The following is a 16,178-nucleotide window of genomic DNA, read 5'->3' as shown; positions in this document are numbered from 1 at the left end:
CCACCATCTACAAGGCACAAGTCAGGCGTGTGATGGAATACTCTCCACTTGCCTGGATGAGTGCAGCTCCAACAACACTCAAGAAGCTCGACACCATCCAGGACAAAGCAGCCTGCTTGATTGGCACCTCTTCCACCACCTTAAACATTCACTCCCTCCACCACCGGCGTACCGTGGCTGCAGTGTGTACCATCTACAAGATGCATTGCAGCAACTCGCCAAGGCTCCTTCGGCAGCACCTCCCAAACCCGCGACCTCTTCCACCTAGAAGGACAAGGGCAGCAGGTGCATGGGAACACCACCACCTCCAAGTTCCCCTCCAAGTCACACACCATCCTGACTTAGAAGTATATCGCCGTTCCTTCATCATCGCTGGGTCAAAATCCTGGAACTCCCTCCCTAACAGTGGGAGTACCTTCACAACACGGACTGCAGCGGTTCAAGAAGGCGGCTCACCACCACCTTCTCAAGGGCAGCTCGGGATGGGCAGTAAAGCTGGTCTTGCCGGCGACGCCCACGTCCCGTGAACGAATAAAAAAAAAAGACAAGATCTGAATCTGTTGTGTATTTGGAGCAGGTTCTGTTTAACTTTAGTTTTTTAAATGTAGCATTTAAAATGTCTCTCTTGAATTATCAGCCTGTGAGAGAGATACAGAGATATAATGAAAAGCATTAGAGATACAGGACAGGAGTCTTTGTCCAGCCTGTGTGTGGGCCCCACTGGTCCCAGAATGTAACCCAGGGACCCGACAGCCTGTCTCCCCAAATTTAAATAAAACATCTTTCCATTCTCCCATTTCATCACTCTCAAATTCCCAGCGAACCCGAGAAACTGAGCACCAGAATCTCGATACTGTGAGATACAAAGAGAGAGAGCAATAAAAGAGGTAGAAATATATATGGAGAGATTAAGGTGCAGAAAGAGAGAGAGAGATGGAGGAATAAAGATAAAAATACAGCCGCCAATGGTGCAGCGATTAAATCAGGGATGCACAAGAGGCCAGAATTGGAGGAGTGCAGATATCTCAAAGGGCTGCCGGGATGGAGGAGGTTACAGTGATAGGGAGGGGCAAGGCCATGGAGGAATTTGAAAACAAGGATGCGAATATTAAAATTGAAGCATTGCCAGACCGGGAACCAATGTAGGTCCCCTCCCTCCCTCCCTCCCTCTCTCTCTCTGTTACGGCAGCTACAGCATGGGTTAGATACAAAGCCCTGGTTCTAGACTCCCCAGCCAGGGGGAAACATCCTCCCTGCATCTACCCTGTCAAGCCCTGTGAGAATTTTGTATGTTTCAATGAGATCACCTCTCATTCTTCTAAACTCTAGAGAATACAGGCCTAGTCTACTCTAGTCAGGCAGCACCTCTGACAGGGCAGGGCTCCCTCAGTACTGCTCGGTCAAAAAACTTCCTATTAGAGTCATAGAGTTATACAGCACAGAACGAGGCCCATCGTGCCCGCGATGGCCATCAAGCCCTGTCTATTCTAATCCCATTTTCCAGCACTTGGTCCGTAGCCTTGTATGCTGTGGCGTTTCAAGTGCTCATCTAAATGCTTCTTGAATGTTGTGAGGGTTCCTGCCTCTACCACCCTTTCAGGCAGTGAGTTCCAGATTCCAACCACCCTCTGGGTGAAAAAGATTTCCCTCAAATCCCCTCGAAACCTCCTGCCCCGTACCCCTATTCTCTTTAGGAATTTGTTCCCCCTCAATTATAAAGAGACACATTTTGGTCGCTGGAAGTTCCGAGCTTTATTTTGGAAATGGAGTCGAGGGTTAACAAAGTGCGATCCAGTCCTGACCAATGTTCCCCTCGTTTTATTTTGGGTGCGCGGCCCCTTTAAGAGGTGCGCACAGTTTTTTCACATGCACGAATGTTAACTTGGAGCAAAGTGTATCCTGGGCCACTTAGGGGGAACGTTGGGGTCCTGACCCTCAATTCACAACCTGCTTCACCAGGTCATCGAGGAAAGGCCAATGCAGAATGTTCTGGAACAATCCGTGCATCACGGGCTGAGCCAGCAGAGGCGCCCTCTAACCTCGCCATGTCACCTCCACCTCATCTGTCCGGTACCTGCAGAAAGGGCAAAACAAACAAACAGTCACTCATTGAACGTAAGTTAATTCATATAATAACACCGAGGCTGCTGTCGTATCAGCTAAAAGGAAGAATGGAAGAGGATGATGGGCCACTGAGGGACTGATGGGAGAAGCTTTTTCATTCACGCGAATCATAGAGCCTCACAGCACAGGAGGCCGCCATTTGGCTCATCGTGCCTGGGCTGGCTCTATGAAAGAGCGATCCAATCAGTCGCAGCCCCGCCCCCCGCTCTTTCCCCACAGCCCTGCAAATTTTTCCCCTTCCAGTATTTCTCCAATTCCCTTTCGTACAGCACTAGGGGAACGGAATTTTATAAGTTTCAATGAGATCCCCTCTCATTCTTCTAAACTCCAGCGAGTACAAACCCAATCGACCCAATCTCTCCTCATACGTCATTCCTGCCATCCCAGGTATCAGCCTGGTGAATCTTCGCTGAACTCCTTCCATGGCAAGAATATCCTCCCTCAGATAAGGCGACCAAAACTGCACACAGTACTCAAGATGTGGTCTCACCAAGGCCCTGTACAACTGCAGCAAGACATCCTTGTTCCTGTACTCAAACCCTCTCGCTACGAAGGCCAACATACCATTTGCCTTCTTAACCGCCTGCTGCACCTGCATGCTTACCTTCAGCGACTGGTGCACAAGGACACCCAGGTCTCGTTGCACTTCCCCTTCTCCCAATCTATTGCCATTCAGATAATAATCTGCCTTCCTGTTTTTGACACCAAAGTGGATAACCTCACATTTATCCACGTTATACTGCATCTGCCATGTTTCTGCCCAATCACCCAACCTGTCCAAATCATTCTGTAGTTTCTCGGCATCCTCCTCACAGCACACACGTCCACCCAGCTTTGTGTCATCTGCAAATTTGGAGATATTACATCTAGTTCCCTTGTCTAGATCATTAATATATATTGTGAATAGCTGGGGTCCAAGGACCGATCCCTGTGGTACCCCACTAGTCACTGCCTGCCACTCGGAAAAAGACCCGTTTATTCCAACTCTTTGCTTTCTATCTGCCAACCAGTTTTCTATCCAAGTCAATACCTTGCCCCCAATCCCATGTGCCTTAACTTTACACGCTAATCTCTTATGTGGGACCTTATCGAAAGCCTGCTGAAAGTCCAAATACACCACATCCACTGGTTCTCCCTTATCTATTTTACCAGTCACATCCTCAAAAAATTCCAGTAGATTAGTCAAGCACGATTTACCTTTTGTAAATCCATGTTGACTTTGTCCGATCCTGTCACTGTTTTCCAAGTGATCTGCTATGACATCTTTTATAATGGACTCTAGCATTTTCCCCACTACCGATGTCAGGCTTGTAATTCCCCGTTTTCTCCCTACCACCTTTTTTGAATAGTGGGGTAACATTAGCTACCCTCCAATCCATGGGTACTGTTCCAGATTCCATCGAATGTTGGAAGATGATCAGCAATGCATCTACTATTTCTAGGGCTATTTCCTTATGTACCCTAGGATGTAGATTATCAGGCCCTGGGGATTTATCGGCCTTGAATCCCATCAATTTCCCTAACACCATTTCCCTACAAATACTGATTTCTTTCAGTTCCTCCCTTTCATCAGACCCTATGTTCCCCGACATTTCTGGGAGGTTGTGTCCTCCTTTGTGAAGACAGAACCAAAATATGTATTTAATTGGTCTGCCATTTCTTTGTTCCCCATTATAAATTCCCCTGATTCTGACTGCAAGGGACCTACGCTTGACTTCACCAATCTTTTTCTCTTCACATATCTATAAAAGCTTTTACAGTCAGTTTTTATGTTCCCTGAAAGCTTACTCTCATATTCTATTTTCCCCCTCTTAATTAATCCCTTTGTCCTCCTTTGTTGAATCCTAAACTGCTCCCAATCCTCTGGATTACTGCTTTTTCTGGCCAATTTATATGTCCTCTCCTTGGATCTTATGCTATCCCTAACTTCCCTTGTTAGCCACGGTTGAGTCACCTTGTTTGTTTTATTTTTATGCCAAACTGGGATGAACAAATTCTGTAGCTGAATGTTTGCCATTGCCTATCCACCGTTAACCCATTCCAGGCTCACCACCACCTTCTCAAGGGCAATTAGGGATGGGCAATAAATGCTGGCCAGATCCCATACACGAATATATAAAAAAAACTATTGAATCTGCTTCCACCACCCTTTCAGGCAGCGCATTCCAGATCACAACAACTTGCTGCGTCAAAAAAAATCTTACCTCTCCCCTCTGGTTCTTTTATGAATTACGTTTACTCTGTGTCCTCTGGTTACCAACCCTCCTGCAAATGGAAACACTTTCTCCTTATTTACTCTGTCAAAACCCCTCATTATTTTGAACGCCTCTATTAAATCTCCCCTCTTTCTCTGCTCCAAAGAGAACAACCCCAACTTCTCCAATCTATGTAAAATTCTTAAGCTGCCTGACAGGGTTAATGCAGAGAAAATGTTACCTGGGCTGGAGCGCTTCAGCTCTGAGGAGAGGCTGGACAGGCTGGGGTTGTTTTCCTTGGAGCAGAGAAGGCTGAGGGGGGACCTGATTGAGCTGTACAAAATTATGAGGGGCATAGATAGGGTAGATAGAAAGGAACTTTTCCCCTTAGTAGAGGGGTCAATAACCAGGGGGCATAGTTTCAAGATAAGGGGCAGGAGGTTTAGAGAGGATTTAAGGAAAAAAATTTTCACCCAGAGGGTGGTTGGAATGTGGAACTCACTGCCTGAAAGGGTGGTAGAGGCAGGAACCCTCACAACATTCAAGAAGCATTTAGATCAGCACTTGAAACGCCATAGCATACAAGACTACGGACCAAGTGCCTGAAAAAGGGATTAGGATAGACAGGGCTTGATGGCCGGTGCGGACACGATGGGCCGAAGGGCCTCTTTCTGTGCTGTATAACTCTATGACTATATAAGTCTATGACTCTATAAAATGTTTCCCCTGGCTGGGGAATCTAGAACACGGGGTCACAGTCTCAAGATAAGGGGTCGGCCATTTAGGACTGAGATGAGGAGGCATTTCTTCACTCAGAGGGTTGTGAATCTTTGGCATTCTCCACCACAGGGGGCTGTGGAGGCTCCGTCGTTGAGTATATTGAAGACAGAGATCGATACATTTTTGGGAACACAGGGAATTAAGGGATGTGGGGATAGCGTGGGGAGGTGGAGTTGAGGTAGAAGATCAGCCATGATCTTATTGAATGGCGGAGCAGGCTCGAGGGGATGAATGGCCGACTCCTCCTCTTAGTTCTAATGATTCTAACTGTGTGTGTGTGCACGCACTGCAACCCATCACAATCTAACAAACTTAAAGAGCATCTGGATCCTCTCGAAGCCCTTCTCTCCTCTGAAGGCAGTGACCTATACGGGGTATAGTCCCAAGGGGTCTCACAGCATCATCCGGAAAAGGCAGTGTCTTTACCTCTGTGTGATCCACGAATCCTCCAGTGCAGTCACATACCCTGCCCGGAACATCTCCCATCCGGCTTGTGCTATCATAGCACCATTATCAATACAGAACCTGGGAACGAGGACAGGTATGGTGAACTGGGCTGTTCCAGCATCAGGTGAAATACAGAGATATAACAAGGACAGGACATTATACGCGCACAGTCCATACACCTCCTTCTGGTGGGTGGCCCTTGCCTCAGCTCATCCGCTGCTGAAACCCTCATCCATTGCCTTTGTTACCTCTAGACTTGACTATTCCAACGCACTCCAGGCTGGCCTGCCACATTCCACCCCATGTAAACCTGAGGTCATCCAAAACTCGACTGCCCATGTCCGAACTCGCGCCGAGTTCCCTTCGCCCATCTCCCCTGTGCTCGCTGACCTACATTGGCTCCTGGTTAAGCAACGCTTCGATTTCAAAATTCTCATCCTTGTTTTCAAATCCCTCCATGGCCTTGCCCCTCCCTATCTCTGTAATCTCCTTCAGCCCCACACCACCCCCCCACCTCCCGAGATATCTGCGCTCCTCTAATTCTCCCCTCTTGAGCATCCCTGATTATAATCGCTCCACCATTGGTGGCTGTGCCTTCTGTTGCCTGGGCCCTAAGCTCTGGAATTCCCTGCCTAAACCTCTCCGCCTCGCTACCTCTCTTTCCTCCTTTAAGACGCTCCTTAAAACCGACCTCTTTGACCAATCTTTTGGTCACCTGCCCTCATTTCTCCTTATGTGTCTCAGTGTCAGATTTCTTGTCTTGTAATACTCCTGGGAAGCGTTTTGGGACGTTTCACTACGTTAAAGGTGCTATCTAAACATAAGTTGTTGTTGCTGGGCAGTGCAGATCCAGTGCGGCACAAGGCGGAGCCCAGCGCATGAACCCGACAGGCCCACACCCTGTACATGGAGATTGCAGGCCATGGGTAGTGTTGACAGTGCGTGAACAGCAGGGTCCTGATGGTGCGCTGCCTCCTGATCTCCAGGGTATGCACCCTGGCCTGGGCTGAATTATTGAGCAGAAGCAGCGGTGAGGGGGGGTCAGAGCACCCTCAGGATCACAGAGGAGCAAATCGACGGCTCTCAATGAATCCTAGTGGGAAGACGCGGCCGAGATTCACTGCCCAGCCTCGCGCATTATCATTTAGGTGCAGTACCACGAGAGGGGGTGACAGCCTGTGGATCGCAGTGAATCAGTGCCTTCCGGGCAGGTGGTGTACCGGACAATTACTAAAAGCAGGATTCAGCAAGGAATGGCTACAATTAGGAACATAGAAACATAGAAGATAGGAGCAGGAGTAGGCCATTCGGCCCCTCGAGCCTGTTCCGCCATTTAATGAGATCATGGCTGATCATCCAAATTCAGTACCCTGTCCCTGCCTTCTCCCCATATCCCTTGATCCCTTTAGCCTTAAGAAATATATCTAACTCCTTCTTGAATATATTTAATGAATTGGCCTCAACTGCATTCTGTGGTAGAGAATTCCACAGGTTCACCACTCTCTGGGTGAAGAAATTCCTCCTCATCTCTGTCCTAAATGGCTTACCCCTTATCCTTAGACTGTGACCACTGGTTCTGGACTCCCCGCCATCGGGAACATCCTTCCTGCATCTAGTCTGTCTAGTCCTGTTAGAATTTTATAAGTTTCAATGAGATTCCCTCTCATTCTTCTAAACTCCAGTGAGTATAAGCCCAATCGACCCAATCTCTCCTCATACGTCATTCCTGCCATCCCAGGTATCAGCCTGGTGAATCTTCGCTGCACTCCCTCCATGGCAAGAACATCCTTCCTCAGATAAGGTGACCAAAACTGCACACAGTACTCAAGATGTGGTCTCACCAAGGCCCTGTACAACTGCAGCAAGACATCCTTGTTCCTGTACTCAAACCCTCTCGCTATGAAGGCCAACATACTATTTGCCTTCTTAACCGCCTGCTGCACCTGCAGGCTTACCTTCAGCGACTGGTGGACAAGGACACCCAGGTCTCGTTACACTTCCCCCTCTCCCAATCTATTGCCATTCAGATAATAATCTGCCTTCCTGTTTTTGCCACCAAAGTGGATAACCTCACATTTACCCACGTTATATTGCATCTGCCATGCTTCTGCCCAATCACCCAACCTGTCCAAATCATCCTGGAGTTTCTCGGCATCCTCCTCACAGCACACACGCCCACCCAGCTTTGTGTCGTCTGCAAACTTGGAGATATTACATCTAGTTCCCTTGTCTAGATCATCATTAATATATATTGTGAATAGCTGGGGTCCAAGGACCAATCCCTGCGGTACGCTGATCGAAGGCAAGGAATCAAGAAAAGACTTGGCCTCGTCACTTGATTCCCTGCCAGGCCAAAAAACATTACAGGAAAACTGACCTTTCATCGGTAGCGAAGAGCTTGGCACCTCGCTCCTCACACATCACCGCCATCATCTCTTGCAAGCGCAGGTTGCCTGAAGCAAGACCACAATGTGTGCGGTTACAAAGCAGGATTACGCCAAATCCGAACCGTTCCTTAATCACCCGGCCCCCCATACTCGCGCCCATTAATAACTCCCTCAGGCACCATCCCCCTCTCCTGCAACCCCCCCACACCACCAGAAAAAGCATATTCAACCCCAGCCCCCACCCAATACCTAACCTCCTCGAAGGGATCCTTGTCCCTTCCCCTCGCCTCACTGTGACGCCTCGCCTCACTGTGACCCCGCTCCTCACTGTGACCCATCGCCTCACTGTGACCCCGCGCCTCACTGTGACCCCGCTCCTCACCTCACTGTGACCCCTCTCCTCATTGTGACCCCGCTCCTCACTGTGACCCATCGCCTCACTGTGACCCCGCTCCTCACCTCACTGTGACCCCTCGCCTCACTGTGACCTCGCTCCTCACTGTGACCCCTCGCCTCACTGTGACCCCGCGCCTCACTGTGACCCCGCGCCTCACTGTGACCCCGCTCCTCAGTGACCCTGCTCCTCATTGTGACCCCTCGCCTCACTGTGACACCGCTCCTCACTGTGACCCCGCTCCTCACTGTGACCCCTTGCCTCACTGTGACCCAGCGCCTCACTGTGACCCCGCTCCTCACTGTGACCCCTTGCCTCACTGTGACCCCGCGCCTCACTGTGACCCCGCTCCTCACGGTGACCCCTCGCCTCACTGTGACCCCTCGCCTCACTGTGACCCCGCTCCTCACGGTGACCCCTCGCCTCACTGTGACCCCGCTCCTCACAGTGACCCCTCGCCTCACTGTGACCCCGCTCCTCACTGTGACCCCTCGCCTCACTGTGACCCCGCGCCTCACTGTGACCCCTCGCCTCACTGTGACCCCTCGCCTCACTGTGACCCCTCGCCTCACTGTGACGCCTCGCCTCACTGTGACACCGCTCCTCACTGTGTCCCCTCGCCTCACTGTGACCCCGCTCCTCACTGTGACCCCGCTCCTCACTGTGACCCCGCTCCTCACGGTGACCCCTCGCCTCACGGTGACCCCGCTCCTCACTGTGACCCCGCTCCTCACTGTGACCCCGCTCCTCACTGTGACCCCGCTCCTCACTGTGACCCCGCTCCTCACGGTGACCCCGCTCCTCACGGTGACCCCTCGCCTCACTGTGACCCTGCTCCTCACGGTGACCCCGCTCCTCACTGTGACCCCTCGCCTCACTGTGACCCCTCGCCTCACCGTGACCTCGCGCCTCACCGTGACCCCGCGCCTCACTGTGACCCCGGTCCTCACTGTGACCTCGCTCCTCACTGTGACCCCGCTCCTCACTGTGACCCCTCGCCTCACTGTGACCACTCGCCTCACTGTGACTCCGCTCCTCACGGTGACCCCTCGCCTCACTGTGACCCCTCGCCTCACTGTGACCTCGCGCCTCACTGTGACCCCGCTCCTCACTGTGACCTCGCTCCTCACTGTGACCCTGCTTCTTACTGTGACCCCGCTCCTCACTGTGACCTCGCTCCTCACTGTGACCCCGCGTCTCACTGTGACCCCACTCCTCACTGTGACCCCACTCCTCACTGTGACCCCTCACCTCACTGTGACCCCGCTCCTCACTGTGACCCCTCGCCTCACTGTGACCCCGCTCCTCACTGTGACCCCTCGCCTCACTGTGACCCCGCGCCTCACTGTGACCCCTCGCCTCACTGTGACCCCTCTCCTCACTGTGACACCTCGCCTCACTGTGACACCGCTCCTCACTGTCTCCCGTCGCCTCACTGTGACCCCGCTCCTCACTGTGACCCCTCGCCTCACTGTGACCCCTCTCCTCACTGTGACCCCTCGCCTCACTGTGACGCCTCACCTCACTGTGACCCCGCTCCTCACTGTGACACCGCGCCTCACTGTGACCCCGCGCCTCACTGTGACCCCTCGCCTCACTGTGACCCCGCTCCTCACTGTGTCCCCTCGCCTCACTGTGACCCCTCGCCTCACTGTGACCCCTCGCCTCACTGTGACCCCGCTCCTCACTGTGACCCCTCGCCTCACTGTGACCCCGCTCCTCACTGTGACCCCGCTCCTCACTGTGTCCCCTTGCCTCACTGTGACCACTCGCCTCACTGTGACCCCGCTCCTCACGGTGACCCCGCTCCTCACTGTGACCCCTCGCCTCACTGTGACCCCTCGCCTCACTGTGACCTCGCGCCTCACTGTGACCCCGCGCCTCACTGTGACCCCGCGCCTCACTGTGACCCCGGTCCTCACTGTGACCTCGCTCCTCACTGTGACCCCGCTCCTCACTGTGACCACTCGCCTCACTGTGACCCCGCTCCTCACGGTGACCCCGCTCCTCACTGTGACCCCTCTCCTCACTGTGACCTCGCGCCTCACTGTGACCCCGCGCCTCACTGTGACCCCTCGCCTCACTGTGACCCCGCTCCTCACGGTGACCCCTCGCCTCACTGTGACCCCTCGCCTCACTGTGACCCCGCTCCTCACGGTGACCCCTCGCCTCACTGTGACCCCGCTCCTCGCTGTGACCTCGCGCCTCACTGTGACCCCTCGCCTCACTGTGACCCCGCTCCTCACTGTGTCCACTCGCCTCACTGTGACCCCTCGCCTCACTGTGACCCCTCGCCTCACTGTGACCCCGCTCCTCACTGTGACCCCTCGCCTCACTGTGACCCCGCTCCTCACTGTGACCCCGCTCCTCACTGTGTCCCCTCGCCTCACTGTGACCACTCGCCTCACTGTGACCCCGCTCCTCACGGTGACCCCGCTCCTCACTGTGACCCCTCGCCTCACTGTGACCCCTCGCCTCACTGTGACCTCGCGCCTCACTGTGACCCCGCGCCTCACTGTGACCCCGCGCCTCACTGTGACCCCGGTCCTCACTGTGACCTCGCTCCTCACTGTGACCCCGCTCCTCACTGTGACCACTCGCCTCACTGTGACCCTGCGCCTCACTGTGACCCCTCGCCTCACTGTGACCCCGCTCCTCACGGTGACCCCTCACCTCACTGTGACCCCTCGCCTCACTGTGACCCCGCTCCTCACGGTGACCCCTCGCCTCACTGTGACCCCGCTCCTCGCTGTGACCTCGCGCCTCACTGTGACCCCTCGCCTCACTGTGACCCCTCGCCTCACTGTGACCCCGCTCCTCACTGTGACCCCTCGCCTCACTGTGACCCCGCTCCTCACTGTGTCCCCTCGCCTCACTGTGACCCCTCGCCTCACTGTGACCCCGCTCCTCACTGTGACCCCTCTCCTCACTGTGACCCCTCGCCTCACTGTGACCCCGCGCCTCACTGTGACCCCTCGCCTCACTGTGACCCCTCTCCTCACTGTGACGCCTCGCCTCACTGTGACACCGCTCCTCACTGTCTCCCGTCGCCTCACTGTGACCCCGCTCCTCACTGTGACCCCTCGCCTCACTGTGACCCCTCTCCTCACTGTGACCCCTCGCCTCACTGTGACGCCTCACCTCACTGTGACCCCGCTCCTCACTGTGACACCGCGCCTCACTGTGACCCCGCGCCTCACTGTGACCCCTCGCCTCACTGTGACCCCGCTCCTCACTGTGTCCCCTCGCCTCACTGTGACCCCTCGCCTCACTGTGACCCCTCGCCTCACTGTGACCCCGCTCCTCACTGTGACCCCTCGCCTCACTGTGACCCCGCTCCTCACTGTGACCCCGCTCCTCACTGTGTCCCCTTGCCTCACTGTGACCACTCGCCTCACTGTGACCCCGCTCCTCACGGTGACCCCGCTCCTCACTGTGACCCCTCGCCTCACTGTGACCCCTCGCCTCACTGTGACCTCGCGCCTCACTGTGACCCCGCGCCTCACTGTGACCCCGCGCCTCACTGTGACCCCGGTCCTCACTGTGATCTCGCTCCTCACTGTGATCCCGCTCCTCACTGTGACCACTCGCCTCACTGTGACCCCGCTCCTCACGGTGACCCCGCTCCTCACTGTGACCCCTCTCCTCACTGTGACCTCGCGCCTCACTGTGACCCCGCGCCTCACTGTGACCCCTCGCCTCACTGTGACCCCGCTCCTCACGGTGACCCCTCGCCTCACTGTGACCCCTCGCCTCACTGTGACCCCGCTCCTCACGGTGACCCCTCGCCTCACTGTGACCCCGCTCCTCGCTGTGACCTCGCGCCTCACTGTGACCCCTCGCCTCACTGTGACCCCGCTCCTCACTGTGTCCCCTCGCCTCACTGTGACCCCTCGCCTCACTGTGACCCCTCGCCTCACTGTGACCCCGCTCCTCACTGTGACCCCTCGCCTCACTGTGACCCCGCTCCTCACTGTGACCCCGCTCCTCACTGTGTCCCCTCGCCTCACTGTGACCACTCGCCTCACTGTGACCCCGCTCCTCACGGTGACCCCGCTCCTCACTGTGACCCCTCGCCTCACTGTGACCCCTCGCCTCACTGTGACCTCGCGCCTCACTGTGACCCCGCGCCTCACTGTGACCCCGCGCCTCACTGTGACCCCGGTCCTCACTGTGACCTCGCTCCTCACTGTGACCCCGCTCCTCACTGTGACCACTCGCCTCACTGTGACCCTGCGCCTCACTGTGACCCCTCGCCTCACTGTGACCCCGCTCCTCACGGTGACCCCTCGCCTCACTGTGACCCCTCGCCTCACTGTGACCCCGCTCCTCACGGTGACCCCTCGCCTCACTGTGACCCCGCTCCTCGCTGTGACCTCGCGCCTCACTGTGACCCCTCGCCTCACTGTGACCCCTCGCCTCACTGTGACCCCGCTCCTCACTGTGACCCCTCGCCTCACTGTGACCCCGCTCCTCACTGTGTCCCCTCGCCTCACTGTGACCCCTCGCCTCACTGTGACCCCGCTCCTCACTGTGACCCCTCGCCTCACTGTGACCCCGCTCCTCACTGTGACCCCGCTCCTCACTGTGTCCCCTCGCCTCACTGTGACCCCTCGCCTCACTGTGACCCCGCTCCTCACTGTGACCCCTTGCCTCACTGTGACCCCGCTCCTCACTGTGACCCCGCTCCTCACGGTGACCCCTCGCCTCACTGTGACCCCGCTCCTCACTGTGACCCCGCGCCTCACTGTGACCCCTCGCCTCACTGTGACCTCGCTCCTCACAGTGACCCCTCACCTCACTGTGACCCCTCTCCTCACTGTGACCTCGCTCCTCACTGTGAACACTCGCCTCACTGTGACCCCTCGCCTCACTGTGACCCCGCTCCTCACTGTGACCCCTCGCCTCACTGTGACCCCTCTCCTCACTGTGACCCCGCGCCTCACTGTGACGCCGCGCCTCACTGTGACCCCTCGCCTCACTGTGACCCCGCGCCTCACTGTGACCCCTCGGCTCACTGTGATCCCTCGCCTCACTGTGACCCTGCTCCTCACTGTGACCCCACGCCTCACTGTGACCCCTCTCCTTACTGTGACCTCGCGCCTCACTGTGACCCCGCGCCTCATTGTGACCCCGCGCCTCACTGTGACCCCGGTCCTCACTGTGACCTCGCTCCTCACTGTGACCCCGCTCCTCACTGTGACCACTCGCCTCACTGTGACCCCGCTCCTCACGGTGACCCCGCTCCTCACTGTGACCCCTCTCCTCACTGTGACCTCGCGCCTCACTGTGACTCCGCGCCTCACTGTGACCCCTCGCCTCACTGTGACCCCGCTCCTCACTGTGACCCCTCGCCTCACTGTGACCCCGCTCCTCACTGTGACCCCGCTCCTCACGGTGACCCCTCGCCTCACTGTGACCCCGCTCCTCACTGTGACCCCGCGCCTCACTGTGACCTCTCGCCTCACTGTGACCTCGCTCCTCACAGTGACCCCTCACCTCACTGTGACCCCTCTCCTCACTGTGACCCCTCTCCTCACTGTGACCTCGCTCCTCACTGTGAACACTCGCCTCACTGTGACCCCTCGCCTCACTGTGACCCCGCTCCTCACTGTGACCCCTCGCCTCACTGTGACCCCTCTCCTCACTGTGACCCCGCGCCTCACTGTGACCCCTCGCCTCACTGTGACCTCGCTCCTCACTGTGACCCCGCTCCTCACTGTGACCCCTCGGCTCACTGTGACGCCTCGCCTCACTGTGACCCCGCGCCTCACTGTGACCCCGGTCCTCACTGTGACCTCGCTCCTCACTGTGACCCCGCTCCTCACTGTGACCCCGCGCCTCACTGTGACCCCTCGCCTCACTGTGACCCCGCTCCTCACGGTGACCCCTCGCCTCACTGTGACCCCTCGCCTCACTGTGACCCCGCTCCTCACGGTGACCCCTCGCCTCACTGTGACCCTGCTCCTCGCTGTGACCTCGCGCCTCACTGTGACCCCTCGCCTCACTGTGACCCCTCGCCTCACTGTGACCCCGCTCCTCACTGTGACCCCTCGCCTCACTGTGACCCCGCTCCTCACTGTGTCCCCTCGCCTCACTGTGACCCCTCGCTTCACTGTGACCCCGCTCCTCACTGTGACTTCTTGCCTCACTGTGACCCCGCTCCTCACTGTGACCCCGCTCCTCACGGTGACCCCTCGCCTCACTGTGACCCCGCTCCTCACTGTGACCCCGCGCCTCACTGTGACCCCTCGCCTCACTGTGACCTCGCTCCTCACAGTGACCCCTCACCTCACTGTGACCCCTCTCCTCACTGTGACCTCGCTCCTCACTGTGAAGACTCGCCTCACTGTGACCCCTCGCCTCACTGTGACCCCGCTCCTCACTGTGACCCCTCGCCTCACTGTGACCCCTCTCCTCACTGTGACCCCGCGCCTCACTGTGACCCCGCGCTTCACTGTGACCCCTCGCCTCACTGTGACCCCGCGCCTCACTGTGACCCCTCGGCTCACTGTGACCCCTCGCCTCACTGTGACCCTGCTCCTCACTGTGACCCCACGCCTCACTGTGACCCCGCTCCTCACTGTGACCCCACTCCTCATGTTGACCCCGCTCCTCACTGTGACCCCTCGCCTCAGTGTGACCCCGCTCCTCACTGTGACCTCGCGCCTCACTGTGACCCTGCTCCTCATTGTGGCCCCTCGCCTCACTGTGACCCCGCTCCTCACTGTGACCCCTCGCCTCACTGTGACCCCTCGCCTCACTGTGACCCTGCTCCTCACACTGACCCCGCGCCTCACTGTGACCCCGCTCCTCACTGTGACCCCTCGCCTCACTGTGACCCCGCTCCTCACTGTGACCTCGCGCCTCACTGTGACCCCGCTCCTCACTGTGACCCCGCTCCTCACTGTGACCCTGCTGCTCATTGTCACCCCGCTCCTCACTGTGACCCCCTCCTCACTGTGACACCTCGCCTCACTGTGACCCCTCGCCTCACTGTGACCCCGCTCCTCACTGTGACCCCTCGCCTCACTGTGACCCCGCTCCTCACTGTGACCCCGCTCCTCACTGTGACCCCGCTCCTCACTGTGACCCCCTCCTCACTGTGACCCCTCGCCTCACTGTGACCCCGCTCCTCACTGTGACCCCGCTCCACACTGTGACCCCTCTTCTCACTGTGACCCCTCGCGTCACTGTGACCCCGCTCCTCACTGTGACCCCGCTCCACACTGTGACCCCGCTCCTCACTGTGACCCCGCTCCTCACTGTGACCCCTTGCCTCACTGTGACGCCGCTCCTCACAGTGACCCCTCACCTCACTGTGACCCCTCTGCTCACTGTGACCTGGCTCCTCACTGTGACCCCTCTGCTCACTGTGACCCCGCTCCTCACTGTGAACACTCGCCTCACTGTGACCCCTCGCCTCACTGTGACCCCGCTCCTCACTGTGACCCCTCGCCTCACTGTGACCCCGCTCCTCACTGTGACCCCGCTCCTCACTGTGACCCCTCGCCTCATGTGACCCCTCGGCTCACTTTGACCCCTCGGCTCACTGTGACCCCTCGCCTCACTGTGACCCCTCGCCTCACTGTGACCCTGCTCCTCACTGTGACCCCGCGCCTCACTGTGACCCCGCTCCTCATGTTGACCCCGCTCCTCACTGTGACCCCTCGCCTCACTGTGACCCTGCTCCTCATTGTGGCCCCTCGCCTCACTGTGACCCCGCTCCTCACTGTGACCCCTCGCCTCACTGTGACCCCTCGCCTCACTGTGACCCCTCGCCTCACTGTGACCCTGCTCCTCATGTTGACCCCGCTCCTCACGGTGACCCCGCTCCTCACGGTGACCCCG

General features: G+C 57.1%; 1 protein-coding gene across 2 annotated transcripts in view; it reads right to left on the bottom strand.

Moving 5' to 3' along the window:
- Window positions 1-1,727: 1,727 nt before the first annotated feature.
- Window positions 1,728-16,178, bottom strand: part of osgep (O-sialoglycoprotein endopeptidase) — a 173,797-nt gene continuing 159,346 nt past the window's right edge. Inside the window, exons 8-10 of one of the 2 annotated variants that reach the window (XM_085962286.1) lie at window positions 7,924-7,999; window positions 5,526-5,624; window positions 1,728-2,074 (exon numbers count right to left, since the gene is read on the bottom strand). In XM_085962286.1, the coding sequence (XP_085818412.1) occupies window positions 2,035-2,074; window positions 5,526-5,624; window positions 7,924-7,999 (215 nt within the window). In that variant the 3' untranslated portion in view covers window positions 1,728-2,034. The remainder of the gene's footprint in view (window positions 2,075-5,525; window positions 5,625-7,923; window positions 8,000-16,178) is intronic. The other variant, XM_085962288.1, reaches the window with a different exon arrangement.

Source organism: Somniosus microcephalus, chromosome 20 (genome assembly GCF_052327205.1).
Source record: "Somniosus microcephalus isolate GS21.2 chromosome 20, FLI_Smic_1.0, whole genome shotgun sequence".
Taxonomy (NCBI): domain Eukaryota; kingdom Metazoa; phylum Chordata; class Chondrichthyes; order Squaliformes; family Somniosidae; genus Somniosus; species Somniosus microcephalus.
Note: the sequence above shows the minus strand (reverse complement) of the source record. Positions and strands in the feature narration are given on the sequence as shown.